The sequence below is a fragment of the Culex pipiens genome, chromosome 3 (assembly GCF_016801865.2).
Source record: "Culex pipiens pallens isolate TS chromosome 3, TS_CPP_V2, whole genome shotgun sequence".
NCBI classification, from domain to species: Eukaryota; Metazoa; Arthropoda; class Insecta; order Diptera; family Culicidae; genus Culex; species Culex pipiens.
In genome coordinates this window covers 119429869-119453784 of record NC_068939.1, presented here as the reverse complement: position 1 = coordinate 119453784, position 23916 = coordinate 119429869, and the positions used below count along the sequence as shown (strand labels likewise).

The 23916-nt window shown below is 34.7% G+C and overlaps 2 protein-coding genes across 7 annotated transcripts in view; both read right to left on the bottom strand.

Moving 5' to 3' along the window:
- Positions 1 to 11721, bottom strand: part of LOC120413919 (uncharacterized) — a 259164-nt gene extending 247443 nt beyond the window's left edge. For 3 of the 6 annotated variants that reach the window (XM_039574893.2, XM_039574897.2, XM_039574894.2), the window contains exons 1-2: positions 11584 to 11718; positions 3978 to 4445 (exon numbers count right to left, since the gene is read on the bottom strand). The gene's annotated coding sequence lies outside the window, so the exon portion shown is untranslated. Of the gene's footprint in view, positions 1 to 3977; positions 4446 to 11583 lie in introns of all 6 variants that reach the window. The other 3 variants (XM_039574896.2, XM_039574895.2, XM_052711188.1) reach the window with 3 other exon arrangements.
- Positions 4515 to 22677, bottom strand: LOC120413912 (alpha-tocopherol transfer protein-like). Its single transcript, XM_039574887.2, has 6 exons — positions 22500 to 22677; positions 21948 to 22448; positions 21537 to 21832; positions 21309 to 21453; positions 21172 to 21187; positions 4515 to 4710 (listed from the first exon to the last, which is right to left on the bottom strand). Exons 2-6 carry the CDS (start codon positions 22348 to 22350, stop codon positions 4515 to 4517), a joined length of 1056 nt encoding a protein of 351 aa, XP_039430821.2. The 5' UTR covers positions 22351 to 22448; positions 22500 to 22677.
- Positions 22678 to 23916: the final 1239 nt, after the last annotated feature.

The following is a 23916-nucleotide window of genomic DNA, read 5'->3' as shown; positions in this document are numbered from 1 at the left end:
TTCGTAGAACAGAAGTTGCTTGGATGACCTCCTAAACAAGGGAAAACATTTTTTTTTTGAAAAAAAATGTGCTTTAGAGGGTTAATTTCAAACAACATTACTAGAGTTTTTTTTTTAAAGGTCCTACAAACTATTGTCTTTCATATGTTTATAAGACCTATTAAAAAAACTTTAGATTTGATATCCGTATGGCCTTGAAAATCGTATAAATCGATAATCGTATCGTAAAGAAAATGTTTTTAATGTTTTTTTTTCATATCGTTTTCTTTTTCATTTTATTTTGTGAATAAAAAATACGATGGAAAATGGTAAAATTGGCTAATCTTGGAGAGAATTGATTATTTGTTCATCAAATCTGAAAGTCATGAAATCTTAAATTTAGACGTTTTTTTTATTTTTTTTTTTATTTTTTTTTTCAATGAAGGTTTACATTTTTTATTTTATACACTTTTTGTGTTGGGACCGTGGAAACTTCTTCCGAAATTCTTGATAAAAATCATGAATTCTGAAAATCTTCAAACGCCATCATAAAAGTGTTCAAAGTTACCCCACGTTACAATTCCCATCGCTACCATCGCTCTTTAAGTCATTTTTCTGGTTGGGAACCGGCAGCAGCATGGTCATCAACCGCAAACTTCGAAAGACAACACGCCGCCACCGTCAGCGTAGGAAGATTCCCGCGTGTTACGACAACTCTCTGGTAGCAGGTGCAGGTGGACTTTTAAATTGCATACCTCCACATTCTTGTTCTGTTTCTGCTTTGTGGAAGCAACCTGTTTGCGGTTTAAAGGCGAGCAGGTTTGAAAAAGAAGATAGAAGATGAGCAGCATGTGTAGGGAATTCGAGTGGAGGACTTTAAATTGAAAATTGAATTTTGTTTTTTTTAGGTTGATTCTCGAAACGATTTTTTTTAATTTTGTGAAATGATTAATCATTTTACAAATTACGATTCCTTAGTAGACAACTTAATTCAATATCAAAGTTTGTGATATTGACAGCCGTTACGAACTGTTTTCAACTTGGATTCCCACCTTAAATGATATTCCAATTCCACCCTCGTTCAAGTTCTGTCGAATCGATTCAACGACGCCCGTCAGTTGTTTGAACTTTCACGCTTGATAGGACTGATAACTTCATGGTTGATTTTCTAGCAGGGTGAGTTAACCGAAATATTCTGCGAAGTTAAGCAACTTATGCTGTCATTGTTCAAATAGTGGGTTAGATTATTCCATTGAACTCAATCAATTAGCTTCAGTTCGTGGCATTGTAGTTTGGATGGCACTCCGACGTTGTTTTGTTGATTGGTTGTAGGTAAACCGTTAGTTGTAACGAGTTTCGGGGTTAGAGCAAATGTTGATCTGCTTCAAACATCATTATCGGATGTTCACAAAAGAATTGAAAGCGGGTCTGTACCACCCAGATTTCGGAAACCTTTCTAAAGGTTTATAGGTTAGCAAGTAGGAAAATTTCTCCGCGAAACGATTTGGCAACAACATCGTCTAAATTGGGCTTGAAATACTTTCTACAGCACAGTACAACCTCTGTACTGGAGTCGGCGTGCGAATCTGCCAACTATTTTCGCTTCATTATTTCTGCAAACCACAACACAGCACACAACGATGCTCATCAAACTTCGCGAAGGTATCCTACAACCGACGACGACCGTAACTAATTCAATTAAACTTGAAACATCTTGGCTCGTGGTTGCGGACTGTTGCTGACTTCAACGTTGAAAAGTGGATACTTCCGGATGGTTGTTAGGTACGTCATTACCGGGTCCCCCGGGTATTCCGGAGAGTCTTGGACGATGGCATGCCATGAGTGTACTTATTAACAATCTTAAGATACTAAAAAAAGTTCTGATGAAACCAACCTAGTTCAACTCTGCAACCCTCGTTGCTTCAACATTCAAATCAACCGGTCAATTTCACCATTTCAGCAAATCCGCTCCAACAGACGACATCGATGCCAAGAGTTGGGGGGAAGCTTTCCATCGAATCAATTTAATTAATGTACCGAGCCAAAGCTGGCGTAAAATTTTCAACTCATTAACCTTGACAGTCGGTAGTGAAGAAGAGCTCTTCTCTGCGAGCGTGCGTGATGCTGTTTGGATCGATATTGCTGACCGTTACCTATACACTGTGGCAGACTGACTGGACTACTGCTGGCTGCTGGAGGTCGGATCGGCGGCGGTCTAACCCCGGCTAGTTTTGATAGATTCATTTGGACGCGGCTGGGTGGGGTGTGGAAGAAGAGATCATGGTGGTGGCTGAACACCGTGGAGACCTTCATGGTATGTTTGCCGTTACTGAGTTTGGAGAAATAGAGACGAATTGAATTTCCTCTGTGTTGTCTACAGATTTCGAATGAATCTATGATTTCGCGATAAAAGATGGAAATGCTTGAAATCTTTCAAATCAGAATCGCTATTAAATTTTTTTATTTGAAAAAGTTACTTTTTGCGTTTCTCTTTGTTTCGTCGTCCGTGTCTGTCGCGGGTGACTATGAATGGCCATGATCGATGACGACCAACTTTTTCAAAACTTTTTTTCGTAAAATCGCGATAACTCGTGATGTTTATAAGCAAACCCCTTATGTCTATATATCAAATTTTTTGTAATTGTCTGTTCTACAACTTTGTAGAACATTGTTACACTCTAAAAAATAACCCTGCAAAGTTAGAAAAACACGAAATTTTAAAATGAAAAATTTTGTTCTAAATGAAAAAATTACCCTTCTGGGACAATGTAGATTCGAAAAGTACATTAAATTTCCCATAAAATGACATGTTCCAAAAATTTTTACAGTCGAGTAACGGAAAATGGGAGAATTTTTAAAACTTTTTTAGTGTTTTTTTCGATGAAAAATACTTTTTTTCGGAATTCTGAGTAAGCCATCGAATCGGGCGTCTAATTTTACATAAAAGTACCTTTGACACCAAATTTCTATCTCATCAAAATTTCACGCAAATCGAAGAGGGGTTGGGGCAACTTTTCCCGATTTCGTGAGAGTTGGTAGAAAATTACCCTATTCAAAATTATTTTTCTTGTTTCTGTAATATATCAGTGAAGTTTTCCATTCTTCTAAACATGAGCAGTAGGGTACCTCCTGTTCCACGGAAATCGTTATTTTTTTGTTAAATTAAGCATTTGTGCAAATTTTGGGCAAAGTTGATGAAAAAAAATGTTTTTCATACAAAAATTACTTTTTTAAATCACTAATAACTTTTCAGGATTAAGTCACGGCTTTGGTTTGTTCGACAAAGTTGCCGATAAAAATCTTACTTTTAGGAATACCCTGTGGAAAAAGCGTAAGAAAATTGAGGTTTTCATACATTTTTTCGTTTTTTTATAATACAAACTTCACCTTTGAATATCTATGAGTAAATGTTGACCGATTTGGCTCATATTTGGCCCAGAGTCCGGACATAGTACAAGTAACATTATTCAGCGTGTGGAGCGAAATTTTGAACGTAAGTCCCTTATTTTGATCACCCTAATGAGCAGTCATTTAAAAACTTTCACGATTAAAAGTCTGAATTCGTACTTATTTCTAAGTATTTTATATTCTTTTAGTAAAATTTATTTTTGTTTTTGCAAAAAAAAAACATTTTGAAAATATGATTTAATCCTGTTTAAGTAAAAACTTAATAGCTAGCATTTCTTTAGAATGTTTTATACGAAAAATCAGCATTTTTTGTAAAAATACCATGCTTTTGCATTTTTTATATTGAAAATAATATATATTGAGTAAAATAAGTCAAAGTCCAAGTTGAAACCGAAAAGTATAATCAAAGAGACATATCATGTATAGACAAACAAACGCTGAAAGTTTCATCCAAATCTGAGCACCTCGATACGACCCCTAGAACAAACCGAGCAATATTTACAAATACTGCCTCTTAAATTATTTGAAATATTTTAAATGTTTTACTCTGACCATAAAATAAAATAAAAATAAAATTACAACGCTCTTACCTTTCTTCAGATATTTTCGCTTCTGCCAGCAAATCTCCGGCTAATTATCCTTCAATCACAAAACAATCACCACGATCAGGTGAAGTCAGCATTAGTACACTTAAGTGCCAGCCACTACGACCACCTTCTTTCGTCAAATCGTAGTAGGCTCTAACGACTTTCGGCGCTCTCCACGTGGCAGACCACTCACAAACACACACACTTCACTCACTTTTCCTTAAACGATTCGACCGTTATTGAAACTGCACTCTAAAGTGCACTCTTGGTCGCACTATACTTTGTTTTCCTCTGTTATTTTCTTCTTTTTTGCTTCTTTGGTTGTTTCAGCGACTAATGATGATGATTTTCTCCTTCACCGCTCATATTTGTCGGACACGAATTTGGTGGTCACTTCTTCGATGAACACATCATCTTCGGAAATTCTTCAACTTTTTTTTCCACTCGTTCTTCCCAGGTGTCAAAGACTCACTGCAATGGGTCGAAAATGGCGCCACGTTAGGCCGAAAATGGGATCATCATCACCAATTTCTTCTTCTACTACTCTTCACAGCAGAACCAGAAAGCAACGGTGAAAATGGCATAAATGGCCACCGCGCTCAGAAGGGCAAACGCCAAGATCACGCAAAACAGCTTCTGGTGCTCCATGGCGCGGCGGGTCGGATCGTTGGATCTCCGACGAAGCTGTGCCGTTGTTGTTGAGACCGTCGAAGGCCGGTCGTAATTAGCCCGGAGACTGTCGAAAGATTTCACGCCCGGCTCATTTGTGGTCGGTTATTTCGCTCGCAAAAAAAAGTGTCTTTCCTTCAAAAGTTACCAGTTTTCCCAAACTATTCAATGGAAATTTTGCGCGGGGGCTTTTCCCGACAGGTGGACGACCCACTTCTCAACGGAAAAAAGGCGGGTGTGCTTCGTGGCAGAACTTCACCAGGGAACTGAACAAACCTCTGGGGGTTGTTATCATTTTGTGAGGTAGTTGTGTACCTCCTTCTTCCGACACCGGAGGTTTCTTGCCAACGACCGGCAACCACTCCTCCCTCAACGGAAGTGTTGTCGCGAGTCGCCGGGGGGTGGTGAATAGGGGTTGCGAACCAAAAGTGAGCGAAAATGGCGAAAGTGTCGAATGTTGCTTGAATTTCAATTAAACATATATTTTGTTTATTCAGATCATTTCGATAACATTATCTAAGCAGGGTAAAAAAACTTAGAATGTCTACCAAAAAATCAAGCTAACGTAGATTTGACAATTAGGGGAAGGTCAGAAAACTTGTATGCATCATTTGCAGTTCGAATGTATTTTCTTTGCATTCCGAAAATAACTATTACACAACATAAATTTTTATCTTACACTACAAAAGAAAAGTTGGAGCTTTATCCACTAGAACTAATACAAACTGAAAAAAATACTAATTTAAGGTGAAGCCGTTGATCATTTTCGAAGAAAAATGATCATCACTAGAGCAATTCTCTACCAAAACCAGAAATGGATTTTATTTGTATTTTTTTATTTGACTCAAACTTTGTGGGGGCCTTCCCTATGACCGAAAAAGCTATGTTGCGTCATTGGTTCACCCATACAAGTCTCCATACAATTTTGGCTGCTGTCCATACAAAAATGGTATGTGAACATTCAAACAGCTGTAACTTTTGAGTGAATTTTCTGATCAATTTGGTGTCTTCGGCAAAGTTGTAGGTATTGTTGAGCACTTTTGAGAAAAAATAGGTACACGGGAAAAATATTTTTTATAAATCAAGACTAGCATTTTAAATGGGCGTAATATTCAATGTTTGGCTATTTTAAAATGTTAGTCTTGATTTATAAATCTTCAAAATATTTTTTTCGAAAAGATCGGAAAATTTCACGAAGGATTCATGTATTAACATTGTATATTGGACTATTAGTTGCTGAGATATCGACATTAGAAAATGGTGGGTTGTTTTGGTGAGATTTAGAAAACTTCAATTTTCGTGTTTCTTTTTCTTAAAGCGGCTCTATCTCAGCAACCCGAGGTCCAATCTTCAATGGCTCTTAGACAATTTTATAGCAAATTTTCTGAACTTTTAAAAACATATATTTTTAGAAATGGTCACTCATGGACACTATTTTTAAAAATAAAAAAAAACTGCAAATATTTCACTAAAATCAAACTTTCGGTGGCTATATCTTGAAAACGGAGCCCTTTATCAAAAAATCTGTAAAGTACTTTTCGATTGCAAATTCAATTTTGCATAAAAAAAATAATGTCAAACTTGTTTTTGCATAAAACTTCGATTTTTTTTCCAAAAATCACTTTTTTCAAAAATTCATAACTCGACGGCAGATTTTTTAACCATGTTTCTCTATGGCTCAACAGTTGCGGATTTTGTCCCCTAAAGCATATAAAAAAATCTCGAAAATCAAAAAATACATATTTTGGGAAATTGAGTTTTAGTAAAAAAAATGTTGATAAAAAAATCTGCAAATTGTTTTCCGTGTACCTATTTTTTTTCTCAAAAGTCCTCAGCAATACCTACAACTTTGCCGAAGACACAAAATTGATCAGAAAATTCACTCAAAAGTTACAGCTGTTTGAATATTTACATACCATTTTTGTATGGACAGCAGTCATTGGGTGAACCAATGACACAAAATAGCTTATTTGGTCATAGGAAAGGCCCCCACAAAGTTTGAGCCAGATAAAAAAAATACAAATAAAATCCATTTCCGGTTTTGGTAGCGAATTGCTCAGGTACAGAATTCAGAATTTCGGGATTACTTTTTTTTGGAACATTATTCAAACAATATATTGTATCCCCGTTTCAAAAATATGCCTGAATCAAATCAATTAGCCAATAAATGTAACAAAGCTTTACCTGAGTTTTGACGCGTTTAAAACTGAAGAAAACAACAGTTTCACACAAAAGTCAGATGACGATTTCAAAAATGCTGCGGAGGATAGATTTAGATTACGTTTCCTATTTTTCTCTATTTAGAGTGAAAGCGCCAAACCAACATCTTTAAAAAAACAATCTAAATCAAAGATTAAAAAAAACATAATTTCATACCAATTTCACGGATTTCCATCTAAACCGTATCAAAGATACCTATCACCTTGTTAAAAGATAAGTTTATCGCCGATGGTATTTCCAACCGGCGATATCGAAATATGGTAATTTTACGGCAATAACCGAATTGAATTACACTCAACCCCCGGTGGTTGGTCACTTTTTCGTTTGACACTTTTTTAGTTTGTACCCCGCTGGTTGGTCAAAGTCAAACTAAAAAGTGACGAACTGTCACTTTTTACACGGCGCTCACGCACACTATCAAAACAAACGTTTGGTTGTGTTTGTGAACTCCGTGTAAAAGGGGTGTCAAACTAAAAAGTGACCCCGATCGTTTGACAACAGTTGGTGTCATACCATCGGGGTTCGAGTGTATAAACAAAATTATAAAAATAGACTACTTTAAAAGCAAAAATTGATTATACCCTCCTGCCACGTGGTGGCTGATTGCCATGTGGCGTCCTCTGATCGAGGCAGCCTTCTTAGTGTGCTTTGATTTTTCCCAATACATTTTGCTGGGACCATGAGAATTTCTGCGACGCCGGAATGAATCCGGTTCAAGGCAAGACCTGGGGCCTCAGATTGTCTTGGACCCTTCGGAAGAATTGCTCCCCAGACCATCCCCTAGGACCCCATGGTATGTAAAAGTCATCATTTGTTATCGGCTGACTTGTACAGAGCAATTTACCTAAATGCTCCAATTTTACGGGTTAATTCCCATTTAAACTTGTTCCTGCTCAAGGCAAGCCAGTTTTCAACCAAATGGGCTGAAATTTTGGCCTGAGCCTCCATTTTGAGTACTCTTTCGGGCAATCTCATATAATTTTTGATTTGAGCAACTTTAATTTTTTTGACCCGGGCTATTATTTATACACTTTTTGGAGGCCGGATCTCAGAAATTTCAATGAAAATGATGTCTGGGTCCATCATGCGGCCTGTCGTTAGTTAGATAATCGAAAGACCTTTCAAATGAGCCTAAAACATCGAGGATCTGACAACACTATCAAAAGTTATTAGCACTTAAGTGTTATTTATACACTTTAAGTGTTATTTATACACTTTTTGGAGGCCGGATCTCAGATATTTCAAAAAAAAATATGTCCGGGTCCATCATGCGACCTGTCGTTAGATAGATACTTGAAAGATCTTCCAAATGAGCCTAGAACTTCAAGGATCTGACAACCGTATCAAAAGTTATTAGCACTTAAGTGTTCCCGAGCAGACGGAAATAACTTGGGAATAACATTTTTTGATATTTGAAAATACTAGGCCAATAACATTCTATGTTATTCATAACAAGATGTGTTATTCGCCGTTATGATTTTTTTGTTATTGGATTGTTATTGTAATAACAGACTAATAACATTTTACGTTATTCTTCGAACAAATCTTTGTTATTATTTTTTGTTATTTTAACAACTAATCCGATCATGCCAATAACAGTTGGAGTTATTCTTCCATAACGAAAAATGTTATTCACAAGTTGTTCTGGCTTTCAATCAATATCAGACCGATAACAAATTTTGTTATGATAACATAAACTGTTATTGAACTCTTATGCAAAAAATGATTTTTCAAGAATATTCCATAACACTTTCTGTTATTTTAACAGTATTTGTTATTCAAATGGCATGAATTCAGTTATTACCGTCTGTTCGGGTACACTTTTTGGAGGCCGGATCTCAGATATTTCCAAAAAAATGATGTCTTGGTCCATCATGCGACCTGTCGTTAGTTAGATAATCGAAAGACCTTTCAAATGAGCCTAGAGCATCAAGGATCTGACAACCGTATCAAAAGTTATTAGCACTTAAGTGTTATTTATACACTTTTTGGAGGCCGGATTTCAGATATTGTGATAGAAATATTGTCTGAATCTTCCATGCAAACTATCGTTGAATAGGTTTTTTATCAGACCTTGCCGATGAGCCAGATATATTGAAGGTCTGCGATCGATATCAAAAGAAATGAGTAATAAAGTTGATTTGTTAAACATGTTAAGAGGAATGTTGCTATTTTTACTGAATGTATTGACTTTATTAATGTGAGGAAGGCACCAACCACCTAAAGGTGGATTAAGTAACGTTTTTTTAATAAGGTGTGCTTGTTTATGTTTTTGTTTTTCCCGAGCAGACGGAAATAACGTGGGAAAAACATTTTTGGTACTTGAAAATATTAGGACAATAACATTTTATGTTATTTATAAAAAGAATTGTTATTCGTCGTTATGATTTTTTTTTTGTTATTGGATTGTTATGGTAATAACAGACTAATAACATTTTTAGTTATTCTTGTTATTGGTCTGATATTGATTGAATGCCAAAACAACTTTGGAATAACATTTTTTGTTATGGAAGAATACCGCCAACTGTTATTGGGATGATCGGATTAGTTGATAAAACAAACAAAAAATAACAAAGATTATTATTATGTTATTATTTTTTTGTTGTTTTATCAACTAATCCGATCATCCCAATAACAGTTGGCGGTATGCTTCCATAACAAAAAATGTTATTCCAAAGTTGTTTTGGCATTCAATCAATATCAGACCAATAACAAATTGTGTTATGATACCAAAAACTGTTATTCAACTCTTATTCAAAAATGGAATTTGCAAGAATATTCCATAACGCTTTTTGTTATTTTAACAGTATTTGTTATTGAAATGGCATGAATTTTGTTATTACCGTCTGCCCGGGTTGGACTTTTATAAATTATTATTACTTATTACTCTTTTCTATATTTTGATTCAATCGATAAAGTCGACATGTTCATAATCTCGTGGACTATTTTGGTTAAATTTTAAAAGCTAAGCAATTTAAAATGCTCGAATTTGTACGGGTAACACGTTAATGTACGATCGGTTGTACCATGACAAGTTTTTATTTTATTTTGTTTATAAAATCATTCCCTTTTAGAATTTCAAAGACCTTTTATCCTAAAGTTCTTGAAAAAGTATTCCATAGAATAATTATAGGATCAATTGAAATATTGAAATATTTGAAATTGCAAAAAATATTAATTTAATACAACACTACCGCAAAAATACTAATGAAGTACTACAACCGTTCCATCTTGGAACGGTTCTTTCGAAAGATCGGAGTTTCAAAAAGAACCGCGGCTCTTTTTTTGTGAGCCATGGTTCATTCGCTCTTTTTAGTGAACCGGCTGGCTCTTTTTTGCCCACCTCCACTCTTAGTTGGAATTTTCAATTCAATTCCTTATAGTTTGAAGTATGCTGACCTCGACTATCTTAAACAAAGTTACAATTCGTTGTAGAATGAAAAATTACAACGATTCGGAACCAAACATTTGATTTCTTTCCATACATTTAATTTCGTGACAATGTTGAAGATCGTTGAGAATGTGTCTTATTATTTCTACCCGTGAAGACTTGACCTAAAATCTCGGGAGAGTTTTCAAAATGCTGTAAGAGCCATAATAGTGACCTCCAACACTATTATACGTTTTTTTCTAAATTGTTTTTAAATTTCATTTATTTATAGTTTGGGGAACTTGAAAGACGTGTACACCCAACTGGCAGTCGCATGAAAGTATATCAGAATCTGCATGAAATCTGTCCTCATGTATTTTTTGCGATATAGGGGTATGACATTTTTGCCCGTTACCGACAATTATCGACATTACCGACGGCTGATTGATTGTATTGGAGAAAAAAAATCTTAACAGAACGAGAATTGAACCATCAACTTCTTGGTTATTGGTCCGACACGCTACCACCGCGCCATGGACGCTTGATGATTTGAGAGGGACAGAGCACCAACATAATCTTCTCTCTGGAGTGTTGCTCGGGGACGACATGTTTACACGCGGGCAAAAATGAGCTATGAGCTTGCTGCAAATACTGTTAGAAAATGTAACATTTTCTGCAGCAAATCCACTGTTGCAGATTTTGATATATATTTTTCCTTTGGGTGTAGATTAACAATCTTAAGCATTTGTAAAATTGGTTTTTCGTAGGTAGGTCGAATACCGAGGCAAAAAAGGCTTTGTTTACCATTGGCTCTTACGTCTTTTTGAAAACTAATCCGAGAAATGATTATTTGCTGCCTGACGAATGGAAACCCGCCACAGTGGACCTTCTCTAGACCAATCAGATTTAAATTCTTGTGCATCTCAGCTACATAACATTACACGATATCACATTAGTCACTTTTGCCATTCAGCAACCGCCGTTCGCACAGTCTCCAAGGCAACGGGAACTTATTTTTCGTTTATAAACAAACCCCCGGCACACGGCTTGTCACACGTCGACTCACTGACTGGGGCGCGCTCGACGACCATGCGCACTTGGCGCACTTTCAAACTGCAATTATAAGTTCACACATCCATCAAAACCCAAACAGTCTTTGCTTTGCTTCTCACTATTCGGCTTGTTGTTCTAACGAGTAACAACGGTTAACACCTGACACTGGACGACAAAAACGTCAACAACAACGGGCACAGCATTCCGTCACTGAATTGTGCAACGGCTCTTTATCGGCATCTCAAACTGTCAAACTTTCCCAACACTGCACTGCACTGACAGCCAAAAGTGACTTACGACCTTTGGAACCACACCACCAATGACGCTGATCGATCAAATTTCCGTTCCAACTTCCTCCGACGCAAGGCTTCAGGCTTCGCTTCCGGTCCAATAGGTTCTGAGGTCGTAAATCCTGGCCCGATCCCCTCTCCCTTTACACCTGACAGAACCCCGGCGACGACGAAAGTTGCGTGGAGACAAAACCGGCGATAACGGAAAAAGTCGTTACTTTTTTTTTGTACCTTCTTGAACAACGTAAACAAAAGCACGAGGGGTCAGCCACACTCAGAAAAAAAATGAGCCCCGAAGAATGTCCGCACCGGGTTGCAGCTGATAGCGTACTGACGAAGCGACTTTGGCGCTGGCCAGGCCGGGGTGCGCGTCGTAACCTCTCGGATTGCGCGTTGTTTTGGGCTTTTGTTTCGTCGGGGTTTTATTATTCCTTTCTTTCTTTTTGTTTGTTTCTGTTTTCATTACGAGGAGGTGATCACGCCGAGCAGCATAAAACATGCGGTGCGATCGCGAGGGGAATAAAAGGTGGAAAAAGATCTGCCGAGGATCATGATCGGAAGAACTTAGGAAAAGATCCATACTCGAAGGTCCGAAGTTTTTTTTCAGTAATGTCAGGAGGTCCTCGTGATCGTGCTTCTCGTCTCCCGTCGATTTTGTGCCAAATTGAGTTGAGGACGCCAATTTGTGCAGCTTTCAATTTGTCACTATCCATCACAGTTCCCCAAAATGTGTTATATTGACTTACCCTGTAAATTGTTGCAAGTGGCAAAAGGGAATTTAGTCAGAAGACGTTTTGTCACACGTACATGCCCGACTATTGTAAACATTTTTAATTTTAACTTCGTATTCCGGCATCCAAATTTAACCAAACTACAGAATAATGCACTTTACGGACTGCTTTTTTGTTTCCTCACGGTCAACATTAAATTGTTTTTTTTATTGTTTATTGTTTATTGTTTATTGTTTATTGTTTATTGTTTATTGTTTATTGTTTATTGTTTATTGTTTATTGTTTATTGTTTATTGTTTATTGTTTATTGTTTATTGTTTATTGTTTATTGTTTATTGTTTATTGTTTATTGTTTATTGTTTATTGTTTATTGTTTATTGTTTATTGTTTATTGTTTATTGTTTATTGTTTATTGTTTATTGTTTATTGTTTATTGTTTATTGTTTATTGTTTATTGTTTATTGTTTATTGTTTATTGTTTATTGTTTATTGTTTATTGTTTATTGTTTATTGTTTATTGTTTATTGTTTATTGTTTATTGTTTATTGTTTATTGTTTATTGTTTATTGTTTATTGTTTATTGTTTATTGTTTATTGTTTATTGTTTATTGTTTATTGTTTATTGTTTATTGTTTATTGTTTATTGTTTATTGTTTATTGTTTATTGTTTATTGTTTATTGTTTATTGTTTATTGTTTATTGTTTATTGTTTATTGTTTATTGTTTATTGTTTATTGTTTATTGTTTATTGTTTATTGTTTATTGTTTATTGTTTATTGTTTATTGTTTATTGTTTATTGTTTATTGTTTATTGTTTATTGTTTATTGTTTATTGTTTATTGTTTATTGTTTATTGTTTATTGTTTATTGTTTATTGTTTATTGTTTATTGTTTATTGTTTATTGTTTATTGTTTATTGTTTATTGTTTATTGTTTATTGTTTATTGTTTATTGTTTATTGTTTATTGTTTATTGTTTATTGTTTATTGTTTATTGTTTATTGTTTATTGTTTATTGTTTATTGTTTATTGTTTATTGTTTATTGTTTATTGTTTATTGTTTATTGTTTATTGTTTATTGTTTATTGTTTATTGTTTATTGTTTATTGTTTATTGTTTATTGTTTATTGTTTATTGTTTATTGTTTATTGTTTATTGTTTATTGTTTATTGTTTATTGTTTATTGTTTATTGTTTATTGTTTATTGTTTATTGTTTATTGTTTATTGTTTATTGTTTATTGTTTATTGTTTATTGTTTATTGTTTATTGTTTATTGTTTATTGTTTATTGTTTATTGTTTATTGTTTATTGTTTATTGTTTATTGTTTATTGTTTATTGTTTATTGTTTATTGTTTATTGTTTATTGTTTATTGTTTATTGTTTATTGTTTATTGTTTATTGTTTATTGTTTATTGTTTATTGTTTATTGTTTATTGTTTATTGTTTATTGTTTATTGTTTATTGTTTATTGTTTATTGTTTATTGTTTATTGTTTATTGTTTATTGTTTATTGTTTATTGTTTATTGTTTATTGTTTATTGTTTATTGTTTATTGTTTATTGTTTATTGTTTATTGTTTATTGTTTATTGTTTATTGTTTATTGTTTATTGTTTATTGTTTATTGTTTATTGTTTATTGTTTATTGTTTATTGTTTATTGTTTATTGTTTATTGTTTATTGTTTATTGTTTATTGTTTATTGTTTATTGTTTATTGTTTATTGTTTATTGTTTATTGTTTATTGTTTATTGTTTATTGTTTATTGTTTATTGTTTATTGTTTATTGTTTATTGTTTATTGTTTATTGTTTATTGTTTATTGTTTATTGTTTATTGTTTATTGTTTATTGTTTATTGTTTATTGTTTATTGTTTATTGTTTATTGTTTATTGTTTATTGTTAAAAGTTAAAAGTTAAAAGTTAAAAGTTAAAAGTTAAAAGTTAAAAGTTAAAAGTTAAAAGTTAAAAGTTAAAAGTTAAAAGTTAAAAGTTAAAAGTTAAAAGTTAAAAGTTAAAAGTTAAAAGTTAAAAGTTAAAAGTTAAAAGTTAAAAGTTAAAAGTTAAAAGTTAAAAGTTAAAAGTTAAAAGTTAAAAGTTAAAAGTTAAAAGTTAAAAGTTTAAAGTTTAAAGTTAAAAGTTAAAAGTTAAAAGTTAAAAGTTAAAAGTTAAAAGTTAAAAGTTAAAAGTTAAAAGTTAAAAGTTAAAAGTTAAAAGTTAAAAGTTAAAAGTTAAAAGTTAAAAGTTAAAAGTTAAAAGTTAAAAGTTAAAAGTTTAAAGTTAAAAGTTAAAAGTTAAAAGTTAAAAGTTAAAAGTTAAAAGTTAAAAGTTAAAAGTTAAAAGTTAAAAGTTAAAAGTTAAAAGTTAAAAGTTAAAAGTTAAAAGTTAAAAGTTAAAAGTTAAAAGTTAAAAGTTAAAAGTTAAAAGTTAAAAGTTAAAAGTTAAAAGTTAAAAGTTAAAAGTTAAAAGTTAAAAGTTAAAAGTTAAAAGTTAAAAGTTAAAAGTTAAAAGTTAAAAGTTAAAAGTTAAAAGTTAAAAGTTAAAAGTTAAAAGTTAAAAGTTAAAAGTTAAAAGTTAAAAGTTAAAAGTTAAAAGTTAAAAGTTAAAAGTTAAAAGTTAAAAGTTAAAAGTTAAAAGTTAAAAGTTAAAAGTTAAAAGTTAAAAGTTAAAAGTTAAAAGTTAAAAGTTAAAAGTTAAAAGTTAAAAGTTCAAAGTTCAAAGTTCAAAGTTCAAAGTTCAAAGTTCAAAGTTCAAAGTTCAAAGTTCAAAGTTAAATGTTAAATGTTAAATGTTAAATGTTAAATGTTAAATGTTAAATGTTAAATGTTAAATGTTAAATGTTAAATGTTAAATGTTAAATGTTAAATGTTAAATGTTAAATGTTAAATGTTAAATGTTAAATGTTAAATGTTAAATGTTAAATGTTAAATGTTAAATGTTAAATGTTAAATGTTAAATGTTAAATGTTAAATGTTAAATGTTAAATGTTAAATGTTAAATGTTAAATGTTAAATGTTAAATGTTAAATGTTAAATGTTAAATGTTAAATGTTAAATGTTAAATGTTAAATGTTAAATGTTAAATGTTAAATGTTAAATGTTAAATGTTAAATGTTAAATGTTAAATGTTAAATGTTAAATGTTAAATGTTAAATGTTAAATGTTAAATGTTAAATGTTAAATGTTAAATGTTAAATGTTAAATGTTAAATGGTAAATGTTAAATGTTAAATGTTAAATGTTAAATGTTAAATGTTAAATGTTAAATGTTAAATGTTAAATGTTAAATGTTAAATGTTAAATGTTGAATGTTAAATGTTAAATGTTAAATGTTAAATGTTAAATGTTAAATGTTAAATGTTAAATGTTAAATGTTAAATGTTAAATGTTAAATGTTAAATGTTAAATGTTAAATGTTAAAATTTACCAAAGATTAGAAAATTAGAGAGTGGAATTCAGTTGTTATATTCAGCAACAAGGCAAATCCACAATTTGAACAGCACTTTAAATTCTCTTTCTCTCGCGATCCACGCTGTTCCCTTGCTTTTGCGAGCCTATATTTTTCACATTTATGGATCCACCATCATCAGCATTACTTTTTGCGTTATGTTTCTTTTGTTCTCTCACACATAATTTCCACCGTGAGTCTCTCTCTCAGCGCTTATTTTCTTTGGGAATGTTTCTTTCAAGAGTTTTTTCCCTCACATTTTCCTCTCTCTTCTCTCCAATTTGCTCTCAAGCCGAAGTTGAGCCGAACTCAGTCGTGCGCCAATCCGACAATGGCTTAAGCCCAAACAATACTGCAACAACAGCACCAACAATGGAGTTCTTTCTTCTGGACCGGGCCAATTTTCCCATGCATTTGTGTTGTGCTACAATTTCCCTCGGCAGTTGCTGTTTATTTTACTTTTATGAGATTTTCATTATTATTTTAATTATGCCGGTCGGTGATCCAACGCCGAACGCCACGTGAACCGAGGGGTCTCAACTTTGGCAGCTTTTCTCAACCTCTCTCAGGTCTTGAGCGGACTGTTGGGGCTGATAATTGCCGTTGAAGTCACCACCCCTTCTTGAGCTTAGCTTGGTTAGAACTTCCGTGCCTCCTGGAGGTCATAGTCCGTCGCGAGAACTTTTTTGGGGGTCGTCGCACAGATCGCTGTTGATTTACTGTTGATTTGGTCACATTGTGTTCGTAAAGTCGAGAACCCATGTTTTGGCATGTTGGTTCGGCGGGGTTCATTAGTGTTTGCCCCCTTCCGTGATTTCATCTTATCACGTTGATCGGTGGTGGTGGTGAATTAAGACGTTACAATCTTGTCGTGCAAGTTTTGTTTTATTGTCTTTACTATACAAATTCATGATTTTTCAGTTTAGTTTATTAGTAAAGAATGGATTTAATAATAACACTTTTCAAAGCCAATTGAAAAGTTTAAGCATGATAGGTCAATTCTTATTATACCATTTTTCCAATTTTGTATTTTTCTGCTTCAATTTAATTTAGTTAAAACCGTTGAAATTTTTATTTCAATTTTATGTCCCTCGACCTTAAATAATGAGGGGTTGTAAAAGGTAAAAAAATCTGGGAAATAAAATATCTACCTGTTTATTTAATTGTGCTGCTTCCAATCGTGACGATTCTTGTTTCCAGTGATTTGTAAGAATGTCTAGATGATCCTATAACTTTGCAAAACTTGATTTGAACAAATCTTTTATTTCTACAATCAAAAACAACTTTTTTGCAATTCCGTGCAATTCCTGTCATTCTTGAACGACGAAATAGCCTATTTTTCTGTACCAAAAATAACAGAATCGAATAGCAACACTTTTCAAAATAAATGCTGAAAAGTTCTACTTTTGACTTTTCACTAAGTTTGATTAAGTAAAATTACGTTGAATTAAGTTAAATTAAGTTGAATTACGGTAAATTAAATTAAGGATCAATTCCAGCTCAAATCAGGATTTTTTCTGGTACTTTTGTACCCGACCCTCTCCGATTTCAATGAAACTTTGTAGACATGTTATCCTAGGCCTATATAAGCCATTTTTGTGCAAATGGAGCAAATAGTACTCGAGATTAACATTTGAGAAGGGCGTAAGGTATTTAAATATTTTTGTATTCTGTAATTTAAAAATTACTGTATCTCGAAGCCGTTGCGTCGTATCAAAAACTGGTCAAAGACAAACTTGTAGGAAATTGGACGGGCTTTCTGATAAAAATACACTGAAACAAAAATACACGCCACTTTTATGTCATTTTTCAATTTTTAAGTTTAAAAGTTAAATTTGAAGGTGATGTAACGATTTTTTTTCGTTCAAAATTTTTGAGGAAAAAGCCTAAAATGTTACTAAAAGACTGACGAAAAATGCAGGATGGTATGTCTCTCGTAAAAAATACAAAAATCATTTACTAAAACTGTTTTTTTGAAAAGTGGTCTAAACGTCAAAATTTAAAAAAAAAACCGGTAGTGGGAATCGATTCTCCAGACAATTTTACATAAAAGTCTCCGTATTGACCATTGTCCTATTTCCAATCCTTGGGAAGATACAGCGGTTTTAAAAATAAAAATGTTGAAAAAACGGGATTTTTTGTGGTTTTTTACAATTTCTATATGACAGACTTGGTTTTTCAGCCTCGTAAATATTTTTAATGGAAAGCTCGTCCAATTTCCCATAAGTTTGTCTTTGACAGCATTTCAATTGGATGTAAGGGCTTACAGATATAAGCTTAATTACATTGCTTAGAACTGAAAATAGATTTTTTTTTTCAGTGTGGTAGAAACCACGATAGTAAATTTTATTACGTAAATATAAAAACGATATAAATCAAAAAGCTGTCAAAGGCAAACTTATGGGAAATTGGACGAGCTTTCCGGTAAAAATATTTACGAGACTGAAAAACCAAGTCTGTCATAAAGAAAATGCCAAAAACCACCAAAAATCCCGTTTTCTCAACATTTTTATTTTTAAAACCGCTGTATCTTCCTAAGGATTGGACATAGGACAATGGCCAATATGGAGACTTTTATGTAAAATTATCTGGGAAATCGATTCCCACTACCGGTTTTTAAAAATTTTGACGTTTAGACCACTTTTCAAAAAAAACAGTTTTAGTAAATGATTTTTGTATTTTTTTACGAGAGACATACCATCCTGCATTTTTCGTCAGTCTTTTGGTAACATCTTAGGGTATTTCGTCAAAAATTTTGAGCGAAAAAAAATCGTGACATCTCCTTTAAATTTAACTTTTAAACTTAAAAATTGAAAAATGACATAAAAGTGGCGTGATATTTTTGTTTCAGTGTATTTTTACCAGAAAGCCCGTCCAATTTCCTACAAATTTGTCTTTGACCACTTTTTGATACGATGCAATTGCTTCGAGATACAGTAATTTTTAAATTGCAAAATACAAAAATATTCAAATACCTTACGCCCTTCTCAAATGTTAATCTCGAGTACTATTGGCTCCATATACACAAAAATGACTTTTATAGGCCTAGGATAACATGTCTACAAAGTTTCATTGAAATCGGAGAGGGTCGGGTACAAAAGTACCAGAAAAAATCCTGATTTGAGCTGGAATTGCTCTAAGATAAAACAATATAAATTAATTGAAATAAAGATAAATGAGGATGAACTATGTTAAATTAAGTTAAATAAAGTGATGGTTATAAGGATTATATATCATTTCTTTTTGTAATTGTCTGCTCTACAACTTTGTTGAACATAGTTAGACTATAAACCTGCAAAGTTAGAAAAAACACGAAATTTTAAAATGAAAAAAAAAGTTTTAAATGAAAAATATTTCTTGTGGGTTAAGTAGATTCGAAAAGTACATTAAATTTGACATGTTCCCATTTTTTTAGAATTGAGTAACGGAAAATGGCGGAATTTTTAAAACTTATTTTGTGTTTTTTCGATTTTTTTTCGGAATTTTAAGTACGCCATCAAATTGGGCGTTCAATTTGACCAACTGAACTAGTTTAAAATGTATGCTAAAACACTTTTTTCGAACAAATGTTGAGACTGTGAATTATCATTTAATTTTGTTTTTGTTTGCTCCCCTTCGACCCCGGCCAGAACCAAGAGACAAAACAAAATTTCGTCAGGTTAGCAAAAAAAATTAAACAGGTAGCTTTACAAATTTTAGAGACATCTCTTAATCGGCAATGGTTGCCATTCTCAAACTTTTTTTTACATCGGATTGATGTTTCAAAAACTTATTGAAAAATGTTCAAACCGGAATATTTCAAACATCCGACCAAGAAAAGTTTCACAAATGCACATGAAATATCACAGGCTTGTCTGATCTTTAGAGAATGTAACTCATCAGATAAGGGTTTATACAAATTTACAAATCAGTGTCAGACAGACTGTTCCAAAAGGCATTTTCATAAATGTTCAGAACAACAAAAGATACATTTTTGATCCTGAGTTGTCCGATAGAATTCTTATTATTTGCCTGGCATAAATTTCCAAGAATCAAAGCATAACCTCAATCCAAACATGCCGAACCTGTCTTCGTGCCTTTTTTGAATTTTATTTTCTTAAGATCAAGCAAGTGAGAAGAGCAAATTACGCCGTCTCTGCCCACCAGACTCTTGTTTCTTTCCTCATTTCTATTTGTTTGTTGTCTCACATTTGTGTAAACAAACATACACTTATCTGAGAGGCTGCAAAGGGCCCACCACGCGAGATATCTCGGAAACTGCAATCAACAGGCCGACGATGCTGGTTGGGCTGGAAACTGGACCAGCCGGGGAGGAAATTGTAAATAATGGAAATTATTACAGCGTCTTATATGGGTTGGTTTTGGGGAAGGGAAAATAGTTATGCTGTCGTTACGAGATGAGTTATGGCTTAGTAAGCTCTTAAAAATGATGGAAATTTCTTTCAAAACGATAATTTTATTCGTGTTTGAGATTTGTCCAAAACTTAATCATCATTTAATTATTTTTTGTCTGCATTTTTTCAAGAAGATATTCGAGCCAAACATTTCATTGGGGCACAAAACCAAAACGTAAACATTTGGGACTATTCCACTATTCCATTCATTATTACACTCCCTACATGCCCTCCAAAAATCAGATTGATAGCAAACAATTTCCTATTTAAAACAATCAAAAACACAAAAGGGCACATAACAATGTTCACTCCAAACCAGACAAAAAGTTCAATTGTTCCCTTTTCTTTTTCGTTAGTTTTTTGTGGTTAGGGACTTTCTATGTTATAAAGTGAACTTTTCATACATTCTTAACACTAATTCACTTCGAAACAAAGTTTGGTTTACGTTTCACCAAGGATTTCTGCAGAAAAAAAACTTCGTCGAAATACAATATTTAATACGGTCCCGCGGCTGCTTTTGGTACACTTTTGTAGAATTTTTATGTTTCGCATACCTTATCTACACCATTCGATTACAAAACTTCACCAATTAACAAAATTTCCGCTGAATTCCTCAATATTTAAAAGGCCCATAAACATCATTAAAAACAACAATCAGGTGACAGCGCTTTATAAAGCTATAGTGTGCTACTATAGTATACTATAGTGCCCTTTCAGTTCTCTTCGAAATTGCATTTAGAAAGGGCGCATTATGAACAACAGCTGGAAAGTTAAAAGGGCTCAATGACGATTTTTTTTAAATTATGAGTTTTATTGCCAAAATCAACATAAACTAAGAAACATTAAAGCAGAGTTGAGGATAATGATGTGTTTTATCGTATCATCAGTAAAAATACCACCAGTCAAGCTTTCTTTTTAAATAGGAATTGAAACAAGTTGTCCACTTTTTGCCAGCGATTTTATCGAATCGTTTGGTTTGGTTTTGTGCCCTAATGAAATGTTTGGCTCGATATTTTGATTGAATCACCCTTCAATTCCGAATGCTGAAATAGACAAAATGAAGATGAATTAGTTTGTGTGGTTTGAGTCTTTGCACCAAATTTTCTGAAGAGATGGCGTTGGCAGTAAAAATCCAATCTAAAATTCAATATCAAGCTAACTTACTAATCGTCTTATGCTGCATGTGCCGCATAAAGCTGGCCATCAAGCCATGGTCGTAGTCCGGAGCGGTTCCGCCATACTGCGGTGGCAGACACTTGGCACTGACGTGCTGGTGCAGCGAAGCCCAATCGGTTCCGTGGATGAAGGTCTTAAAAATAGATTTTCAAAAAAAACGTAGTTGGTTTGTGTCTTAGCTTAATAGTCTCCCAAAAATCTCAACAGATGGCTCACCTTGTGCGGGCATCCCTTCTGGGCGAACGCAAAAAACTCCATGATGGCCTTGAACAACCTGGAAGTGTTCACCGAGTGCACCGTGGTTTCGATCAACCGCAGCTGCTGCAACTCGATCATGGCCTTCATCAGCTTGGGCTTCATCTTGGACGTTTGCGTCATCGAGATGCCGTCGTAGTCGAGGATCAGCGCCAGGCTGGTAAAGTGAACCGTCTCGTCGTTCAGGACGACCTGCACGGTCAGGTAGACGGCGGCCCACAGGTCTTTGAAGGACACCTTGGCAGTGTTCCACTGTTCTGTACGGGGTCACACGGTTTGTAGGTTAGACTAATTGTGTCCTAAAATTAGCATGGTGAGTGTCCACACCTAAACTTAGTGGAGACACCCACCAAATTGTTTTCAAAAACTCACTTCCATGATGCACGATGATGGCCGCCGCTCCGCTATCCTCGCGGACCGGTGCCAACCACACCAGACCCTCCTCGAACACGTGCCGCAGCTGTTCGGCCGTCTTGTTGATCTCCAACCGCCTCATAATGCCCTGCGTGGCAACCAGAACTTCTGCCGCCTTCTGGCCATCGTACTCGTAGAACCGTAACGCCGACAACACCAACGTCTCGCAAGGCCGCAAATTGAACCCGGCCCGCATCGATCGCTCGTACACAACCTCCAGCTGCTGCTGGACCTTTTCGCGGGATTCACCCCGTTGAGCCAGCTGATCCTCCGTCAACCGCCCGTAGCACCGAATGCGGTGGCCGCACTCCAGCTCGATGTAGGGCAACTTGCCAAAGTCGGGATCGAACTTGAGCGCCATGATGTCACACACCCGACGACGCCCTGTTGGTGACTGAACCGTTTCACGGGTGAGTCGATTTACTAAATAAGTTGACCCGTACGTGACCTGGCGGAAGACTGCGTCGTTGGGTAAGCATCACGTGCCGAGATAAAAATTTACAAACTTACATTTAGGAAGTGGTCCTTTCCAGTTGAAAACATCAAATGAGGCGCCTTTTGCGAGTTATATTCACATGAAAACCACTGTAAAAAATACGGCTTCCAGGTTTATGTTCTCGGAACTTCAACATCGTATTTATAATTGTAATTTAGTAACCTAGTTGAATAAACTGTTATTAAAAACATTTAATTCGTTATTAATTATATCTTTATACTTATTTTACTAAATTCTGTACGACAACCCAGCACCATTGCGTCATACGATCACAGACGTGTTACACGAGATGTTGTAACAGACCCAACCTCCCCGCTGGAATGTGTTACCAAGCGGCGTCAGCGCAAAAGTCGTTGACGTTGTGCGGATCATCTGCCTTCAGAGTGCGCAGAGTCCCAGACGGAAACGGGGGGCGCCTGGCGGGCGTTTTGTCTTGGGCGCTGCGCAAGACGTCTGGCAGATTTTCCCCCCGACTGGCCCAAGATTTTCGCCAGAATTCTGGCGAATATGCAACAAACCGGTCGTGCACGATTGAGGCGAACGAACCGTTTCAACCGATTCAATCGGTTATGCGTTTTGACAGATGGGTTTTGCCAGACACACGCCAGATTTTGCGCCAGATTTTCGCACGACTGCGGGCAATAGAGCAGCACAAATCTGGCAAAAAATCGGACGTATTTCGTGGAGTGGTTTTCTTCTTGGTTTTCTTCTTTTTATACTGTTTTTTGCTGTTTTCTGTAATAAACAAGTTTCTACAAAATAAAACAAATTTAGATATACTCAGCGTAACAATTAAAGTTTATTAATGTAAAAATATCACGTAAAAAATAGGGTTAATGAATAAGCAGCGCACCGTCTTTGAATTTGCTTTTTCCGGCGGATTCAGTAACCACAACTGAAAGTGGTCAACCGTCTTCGGAAAAGTCTCAAGTCTGTCAATCCCGGCTGTGCAAACCGTCCTCCTCCTCGCCTCTTTCGGCAGGTTCAGCAGCAGCCCGAGGTGCTCGTCCGTCTCCGATCGACTCTCCAGCTGCTCTTGAACTCGTCCAACGTCCCGGATGTGTCGACCGTCCTCCTCTTCGCCTCTTCCGGCAGGTTCAACAGCAGCCCGAGGTTGTCGTCCAACGTCCCGGATGTTCGAACCGTCCTCCTCCTCGCCTTTTCCTGCAGGTTCATCTTTTCGAGGGGGCCAAGGAGATGTTCTTGGAATCGCATTTAGAATCTGTGAAAAAGGAACGGGAAGAAAACTTTTAGTTCAATAACTTTGAAATGAGGCATCATACTCACAGGTTCTTGAACTTGGCCACGGTTCCGGCTGTGTTGACCGTCCTCCTCCTCGCCTCTCCCGGCAGGTTCAGCAGCAGCCCGAGGTCGTCCGTCTCCGATGGATTCTCCAGCTGTTCTTTAACTCGTCCAACGACCCGGTTGTTC